This window comes from Chlorocebus sabaeus, chromosome X (assembly GCF_047675955.1).
Source record: "Chlorocebus sabaeus isolate Y175 chromosome X, mChlSab1.0.hap1, whole genome shotgun sequence".
Classification (NCBI taxonomy): domain Eukaryota; kingdom Metazoa; phylum Chordata; class Mammalia; order Primates; family Cercopithecidae; genus Chlorocebus; species Chlorocebus sabaeus.
This window is the reverse complement of record NC_132933.1, coordinates 81756925-81765328: the sequence shown is the minus strand read 5'-3', so window position 1 is coordinate 81765328 and position 8404 is coordinate 81756925. Positions and strand designations below refer to the sequence as shown.

The 8404-nt window shown below is 54.2% G+C and overlaps 1 protein-coding gene across 4 annotated transcripts in view; it reads left to right on the top strand.

The window, feature by feature from the left end:
- Positions 1-177: 177 nt before the first annotated feature.
- Positions 178-8404, top strand: part of NLGN3 (neuroligin 3) — a 28349-nt gene continuing 20122 nt past the window's right edge. For 2 of the 4 annotated variants that reach the window (XM_007992022.3, XM_007992021.3), the window contains exons 1-2: positions 178-2394; positions 4953-5609. In XM_007992022.3, the coding sequence (XP_007990213.1) occupies positions 5153-5609 (457 nt within the window). In that variant the 5' untranslated portion in view covers positions 178-2394; positions 4953-5152. Of the gene's footprint in view, positions 2395-3443; positions 3961-4952; positions 5610-6247; positions 6308-8404 lie in introns of those variants that run through there. The other 2 variants (XM_007992018.3, XM_073013587.1) reach the window with 2 other exon arrangements.

The window sequence follows — 8404 nt, the reverse complement described above, 5'->3', positions numbered from 1 at the left end:
TTTTTTTTTTTTTTTTTTTTTTTTTTAAGATGGAGTCTCGCTTTGTCGCCCAGGCTAGAGTGCAGTGGTGCAACATCGGCTCACTGCAACCTCCGCCTCCCAGGTTCCAGCGATTCTCCTCCCTCAGCCTCCTGAGTAGCTGGGATTACAGGTGTGTGCCATCACGCCCGGCTAATTTTTGTATTTTTTTTTTAGTAGAGACAGAGTTCCACCATATTGGCCAGGCTGGTCTCAAACTCCTGATCTTGTAATCTGCCTGCCTCAGCCTCCCAAAGTGCTGGGACTACAGGCGTGAGTCACCGTGCCTGGCCTAAATTTCTTAATTCTAATTGGATTGCTACCCTCTCTTCCTCTTCTTCAGCATGGCAACACGTTAAAGTACAGGCCCTTAGTCTCTTTTTATTTATTTTTGAAACGGAGTTTTGTTCTTGTTGCCCAGACTAGAGTTCAGTGGCACAATCTTGGCTCACTGCAACCTCCGCCTCCCAGGTTCAAGTGATTATCCTGCCTCAGCCTCCCGAGTAGCTGGGATTACAGGCATATGCCACCACGCCTGGCTAATTTTTGTATTTTTAGTAGAGACAGGGTTTCACCATGTTGGCCAGGCTGGTCTTGAACTCCTGACCGCAGGTGATCCGCCCACCTCAGCCTCCCAAAGTGCTGGGATTACAGGCATGAGCCACCACACCTGGCCCCTTAGTCTTTTAAGAAGCGGCAGTGAACCTTCTCAACTAAATGTTGCAGCCATAAGCTTTCCTCCATGGGGGATATACCATTGGGATTGAGGAGGGGCCATTAGGCCAGGGGAAACATCAATGGAACCTGATTCTTCCACAACACCCCAGATGTTGGGCCTCAAACAAGCTGGGGAGGGTGGAGCTGACAGACACTGCCTACGCTTCTTGTCATCTTGTGTGGTCCCCATCATGCACCAAGTGGCATACCTTTCATAGGACAGAGAACTTCCCTGAGAGTCACATGCCTGGATGAAAAATTGCCTTCCATTGGCATGTGCCATCATAGAATAGGTCATGCAAGGACCGGTTGGTTCTAGGAGGAGGAAAGACCAGTAAAAATAAGCACCCTTTCTCTCTCTGCCCTGCCACCAGAACTGCCTGTTCTCACATGACCCACCTTGGCAGTTACCCAGGATGACTGTTGCTCGCTCCCATTTTACAGTAGAGAAAACTCAAAACTGTTACCCCAGAGTCACATTTAGAGCTGTGGCAGGGCCATTCTCGCCCTCTTGCTTTCCAGTTTGAGTTCTAGATCCAAGGCTGTCCAGGAGAGCCAACTTATTTACTACAATGGAGTCTTGGAGTCTTGGAGTCTTCTGCCCTGCCTAGCTAGGGCTGGAAGAGGATCAGCCTCAGCTTTGTGAGTGGGTGGTACAGGATGATTTGACAACTTAAGGATAACATGCAAGCCATCGTTGCACCCTATTACTGGGAAGTGTCTAGTGTGCTGGCAAAACCAGGAGCGCCAATCAATACCCAAGTTATAAAAAATAAAATAGCCCTCTTGGAGGCCCACGAAGCCCTTGCTTATATGGGACTTACCAAGTTTAAGAGTCGCATGCACAAGGAATGGAACTCCTTGACAGCGTAAAGGCAAACGTGACCGAAACTTTCTTCTCCCTTACTCTATCCTGACAAACATTCTGGGGAGTCACAGGAGTACAGGCTTGGCTGGGATGAGGGACACTCAGCGGAACTTGGGGGTTGCTAAACAAACGGCAGGTGCGCCACATACAAAAACACAAGACACAAAGACACTGAACCTGGAGGGGAGAGACTGAAATGGTCAGACAACTGGCATGCTGACAGTCTGAGTCTGACATGCCCCAGCAGAAGCAGCAGAAGGGAACAGCACTGACCTTTGGGAGAGTGACAGGATGAGAGCAGAGTGGCCCCACTGGTTGCTGCTTGGGTAGGTGCTGGCGCTGAGAAGGGATGCTGACTGAGGTGGAGGTATGTTTTCGTGTAGTATGACTGAGGGTTCCTGCAGGCAGTGCCTCAGTTTCTCCCTTTGGGTCAAGGTCTCAAGCTTTGCAGGTAAAGTTTGGGCTAGCTGCCCTGGAAGATCACCTGTCTGATAGCTTGCAATCTGAGGTGTGTGTGTGCCCGTGCATGAGAGGGAGCGGAACGTGCCTGAGCATGGGGGGAATTGGGCCATGCCCCAGGACTTGAGCCATCTCTGGCACAAAAGGAGTTAATGGCAGGGACCGCGCCCCCCCGTGTCCGGGCACGCGCAGCGCGCCCCCTCGGTGCGCGGGCACAGCAGCCAGGCTGCCGGAGAGCTGATCTCGGGGATTCGGGTGCGGAGCCCTTGGCCTGGAGGCGATATGGGTGGTCCGTGGCCCGGTTCAGTCGCTTGCAGCAGCCCGGGGAACAGGTGAGGCCGCCTGCCCCGGTCTCTCATCCTCTAGCTGCCCATACCTTGCCCCCATCCTAACCCCTCCCAATCCCAGGCTCCTCCACTCCCCAGCCAGTGGCCCCCATCCCTCTCAACCCCATGTTCTCCATCGGCACCCCTGACCCCCGATCCTCCCCCGCTTCTGTTCTCTCCTCTACCTCCTCCCTAAATCCCGCATCCCTATCATCCTCCCGCCCATGGTTCCTCTATTTCCACAGCCCATCCCGCATGTTCATCAAAATACCCCTCTTGAGGGCCCCCAGCCCCATCCCGGGATTGCACATTGCCAGTCCCCCCTCCCCTGCAGTGCAGCTCCATCCCCCTTCCATCATAGCATCTCATAGCCAGGCTCCCTCCCCCACTCTCTGCAGCCCCCCCACCCAATGGAGGCCTTTATCCTATCCTCCCCCATTCCAGTGCAACTCCATCCCCCAATCCATTCCAAGCCCTCATAGCCCCCAATACTGCAGTTCTCAATATTGGTCCATTCCTGCACAATGCCCCGCGCCCAACACCTCTGCAGCCCCAAAAGTACCCCCAGATGCCATTCTCATCCCCGGCATTGCTGCCTCCCCTTGTCTTCTCCCAAATTGCAAGTTGGGCAAGGATGGAGATCTTGGCCTTGGGGATTCACAGTGGGTCCTAGGGTACAGAGGGCGTTTGGGGGTCGGTCCGATTGTCTAGGTGTTCACGGGGGAGGGGCTGCAGGGAATTGACTCAAAGGAGAATTTGGCATTTGGCGCCGAAGGGTTACTGGAGAGGGGGTCATCCCGAAAGGGTTAATGGAATTTGTGGGGTGGGGGCAGCACCGAGGGGGTTAATGTGGGGGGGTTGCTGGCGGGGAAGCTGTGTGAATGAGCGGTCTGTGCCCTGGAGTTGCCATGGAGACGGTGAATGGGGGGATTGTGTGAACTCAGCTGCGGACTATCCCCCCCCATACACACACCCACCCACTCCCTCCTGCCCCACCTCCCTACTCCTACCCCTTCCTTCCCCTTCCCCTCCTCCCCCGACCCGGGTGCATTCTGGGCAGTGTCTGGGATCTTCCCCCCTAATACTTTGCTCCCCATTTCCTCATTTCCTCTGAGCCCCCACCCCTTAAGCCACTTTACCCGCCCTCCCTCCTCTTCCTTTTTCTTCTTTCTCTCTCTCTCTCTCTCTCTCTCTCACACACACACACACACACACACACACACACACACACACACATTCTCATTCCCCTCTCGTGGTGGCTGATTGCCGGGCGTTCCCAATCTCCCTCCCCCACCCCTTCAGCCAGTTCTTAAAGGAGCAGGCCTGCAATCTGGGAAGGCGGGAGAAATGGAGGAAAACTAAATGTGCATGTGGCGTGCGTGTGCATGTGTGTGCGTGTGTGTGCGTGTGTGTGCGGGAGCATGCGGGAGTATCTGTGTGTGCCTGTGTCTATGTGTTGACTGTGTAACTGTGTCAGAAGGCCTGTGTGTCTGAGTGTGTTGCTATTTCTGTTTCTGTCTCCACCTATGTGTCACCATTATGCTGCATGTGTCTGGATATTTACCTATGCGGGTATGTGTGATTATATTTCAGTAAGTCTCTGTGTGTGTCTCTGAATGTATCACTCTGTGAGGCTCTGGCTGTGTGAGACGCTCTGTCTCAGAATGTGGGACTATATGAGGGGATCTCTGTGGGTTTGGAATGTATGTCTCTGTGAGTGAATATCGCAGTGTCTGTGATCCTAGCTTGGTCTCTCTCATTCCCTCTTTGAGTCTTTGTGAGTTTATTTCTATGAGTCTCTGAATATGTGTTCCCCACGCTCCGTTGTTTATTTTATAATACACCGGAAAAGCATCCACAATGCCTAGGGTGCTAGGCAGAACTCTTTCTACCTCACTTCTGGAATTCGGTGTGAATTAAGAGAGAGCCAACTGAAAGGACCAAGGCTTAAGGATTTGGGAGCAGTGAGGGCTGAGGAGAAATGTACAGAAGGGGCGCAGGAGGGTCCAGGGACTCCGGTGAATGGCTGTCCTGCCCTCTGCCCTGCCTGAGGGTGAGGGAGTCTCTCTGTGGGACTCTGCCGATTCGCTGCTTTCTGTTCTTGTGTCTTAGTGTCCCGGAGTGAGGTTGACAATCCCACCCTGTCCTGAAGTGGAGGTCCCTGTGTGGGCTTACCAGGTCCCAAGGGCTACACAGCTCTGTTCAAGCAGCATGCCCAGGGACCTGAGCTCCATCTTTGTTTCTCCCCACCCCCTGGCTGTCACACGCTACTCTGGCTCCAGCCGACCCTGATGAACCTCTTTGGCTGTGGGGTTGAAGTTGGGCACCGGGAACTTGCAGTGGCAACAACTGTCACTGTCAAACCCCTTGGATTTTCCAGCCATGGCCAGACACATAGAATAGTTCTGATTGGCAGTGGATCATCTGTGAGTCCCTGGGCCCCTGGCCATGTGAAACCTCTCCTGCCTATAAGAGAATAGCCCAAGCCCAGCGGGGCCCCCAAAGACCAACTCTGTCGCCCTCCCAGACCATCTTGGATGACACATACTTCCCTCTTTCCACAGGCCTGTCTGGCCCTGAGGGAGTCCCCTTTCTGAAGCTGTGGTGCTTGGACGACCTGCTCTCTACGTTGCTGGGCACCTGTAGGTGTCCCTCGAGAGCTCAGTTTTGAGGTTCAAGTCAGTGTGGCCATGAAGGGGCTGCCTATTGGGCTGATGCTGTGACCCTGGAGTCTGCCTCTCCTGCCAGTCCCCCTGCCCGGAACATGTGGCTGCGGCTTGGCCCGCCCTCGCTGTCCCTGAGCCCCAAGCCCACGGTTGGCAGGAGCCTGTGCCTCACCCTGTGGTTCCTCAGTTTGGCGCTGAGAGCCAGTACCCAGGCCCCAGCACCCACAGTCAACACTCACTTTGGGAAGCTAAGGGGTGCCCGGGTACCACTGCCCAGTGAGATCCTGGGGCCTGTGGACCAATACCTGGGGGTGCCCTACGCAGCTCCCCCGATCGGCGAGAAACGTTTCCTGCCCCCTGAACCACCCCCATCCTGGTCGGGCATCCGGAACGCCACACACTTTCCCCCAGTGTGCCCCCAGAACATCCACACAGCTGTGCCCGAAGTCATGCTGCCAGTCTGGTTCACTGCCAACTTGGATATCGTCGCTACTTACATCCAGGAGCCCAACGAAGACTGTCTCTACCTGAACGTCTATGTGCCGACGGAGGATGGTGAGTACTGCGGCCAGGCACTGTGCCCTCCCTGCCTCCCGCCTGCCCTGTTGTGTTTGTGGCTTGCATGTGGTTGTGTGCCCTGCAGCATGCGTCTGTCTGTCTGTGAAAATGCTTCTAACCATCACTCTGCTTGGCCTCCCACCCCCCTCCCCGTTCTTCCCTCTCCCAGCATTGTCCGAGCTCCCATGTGTGAGTGACACTGTTGCCAGGAGGGGCCTGGCCCGGCCTGAGAGCTCTGATGGGTCTAGGTCCAGTGCTGGATGGGGGTCCCCTGGGGGAGTATGGGTCACGACTGGCAGCTGCCCGCGGGAGGATGCTGGCTCCACCAGGCCCCCCTGTTGCCATTCCACCTGCTTCGAAAGGTGGTAGGTGTGTGTGGCCAAGGACGCTGGGTGTGTGGGGGGCGGGGGGCAAGCCTGGTGGGCAACGCTTAGGTGCCTCCTCTTTCACTAGCTGATGCCTCCTCCCGCGGGGGTCACACTAAGGTAAGTGACAGAAACAAGGAGATGGTGGGACAGGCTCTCTGCCATGTGCCGCCTGCAGAGCAGCTCAGCTCTTGGGGCCTGGGGGGTGGGGGGTGCATGCCCCTGGGCAGAGGCCTCCTGTTATTTTTTAGTTTTTTATTCATTTTACAGTAAAGCGGATTTCCAAGGAATGCGCCCGAAAGCCCAACAAGAAAATTTGTAGGAAAGGAGGTAGGTAGCGAGCCGGCGGGGAGGGAGAGAGAGAGAGAGGGAGGGCTGCCTGCCCACCTGCCCTTGCCCCCAGGACCCAGCCTTCCTCTAAGTAGCCCAGGCTCAGGGGGCAGTGAGCAGGCATAAGCGCCACCTCATCCAAGGGCCCTGGCTGCCTTGCAGGGAGGATTTGGTGGCCTAAGGCAGCCTCAGAGCAGAAGCAGCAACCCTATTTCTTCCAATATTCCCAGCCCCAAATTCCACCCTAAAGTGTGTGCCAAAGGCAGAGCCAGTGGCTCTCTCGGTGACACCTCAGGAGAAACTCTAGGAAGCCAAGATGGAGCCAGAGGCTCCACCCTTTTCCTAGTGGGTGGAGCCAGAAGACCATCCCTTCTGTGTTCTTTCTCCTGGATTGAAAGTCTAGACTCAATTGTCCCACCCTGAAGCTTAGACCAAACACGTGTACACAGGTTTAATAACTCCTGCCATACACACCTCTGCCTCCCACCCCACCACCTCTGGCCAGAGTGTAGCTGATAGACCCAGGCTGCTCTGGTGGCAGAACTTGGGGGTCTGTGGGAACTATGGACTTTAAAGGAGGCACAAGATCCTGAATTTTAAATTTACCCTCATGCTGAGAGGAGTTTCTCCCCCTGTATAATAATTCTTCCTGTTGGAATATCACTTTATGTTTTCTGTAAAGTGCTTTGGCATTTACCTTGTAGAATCCTCCCTATATCTCTGGAAGCATCTAAGGCAGGAATCAGTATCCCAATTTTACAGATGAGGAAACAGGCCCAGGGGAGTGACTTGTTGCTGCTCAAGGCCCCCGTCGCTGGTCTGTGGCAGAGCTGGGACCAAAACCTGGGTCTCTTGACCCTCAGGACATGTTCTTTCCACTGTAGCACACGGAAGCAACTCCCATCTGCTCATTCCCATCTCCCCAACTCAAAAAAATGGTGAGATGTGACTGGACTGGGGAGAATTGGAACAGTAACAGCCTAAGGAACAGGTGGAAAAATCACAGCTTGATCCCTACAACCCTCTGGCAAGCTGGGAGTTTGTTTTCCTTTGATGTCCTAGGGCAGGGTTTCTCAGAATGGGGTTGTCAGGATTCCTGGGATGGGGTGCTCCTTACTGAATAAGAATTTCTGGGGGCAGAGCCTGGGAATCTATATGTCGAACATGAGCCCTGAGTGCTTCTAATGCACACCTGAGCATGGAGTAAGACCTGCTGCTCTAGGGATAGTATTTCACCACAGCCCCATATCCCACCCAGGACCTCACACACTATAGGCAATTGATGTTTTTCGTGTAATTCAGAAGCATCATGGTGCTGCAGAAAGAGTACAGGTCTGGGAAGCACAAGGCCTGAGTCCCAGCTCTGCTGCCAACTCACAGCGAGACCTTAGCTAAGTCTTTTCATTCAAGAACCTCTGTTTCCACATCTGAGGTTGGTAGGGGCAGTTCTGGCCTTAGCATTCCATTAGTCTATAACTGAATTCAGGAAGAAGGTCTCTTAAACCTGCAGGAGTGGCTGGGCACAGTGGCTCACGCCTGTAATCTCAGAACTTTGGGAGGCTGAGGTGGGCGGATCACGAGGTCAGGAGATCAAGACCATCCTGGCTAACACGGCGAAACCCCATCTCTACTAAAAATACAAAAAATTAGCCGGGCGTCGTGGCAGGTGCCTGTAGTCCCAGCTACTTGGGAGGTTGAGGCAGGAGAATGGTGTGAACCCGGGAGGCGGAGCTTGCAGTGAGCCAAGATCGTGCCACTGCACTCCAGCCTGGGCGACAGAGCAAAACTCCGTCTCAAAAAAAAAAAAGGAAAGAAAAAGAAAAGAAAAGAAAAGAAAAGAAACCTGCAGGAGAGGAGATGGCATTCACATTAACCATTTCTTAGGAAGAATGATCTCCCAGTAAGAGCCTTGGGCTGTCCAGTCCAGCCCTGAGAGTGTGGCCAGAGAGCAGACTGGAAGCCCCGGCTCAAACATGCACATTTACCGATTGTGATTGTTGACTGTGGGCAAGGCCATGTGCTAGGTGTTGTTGGGATGTGGAGGGATGTGAGGTAGAGGAAAGATCTAGAAATGACTAAAGGCCTAATCACTGCTCT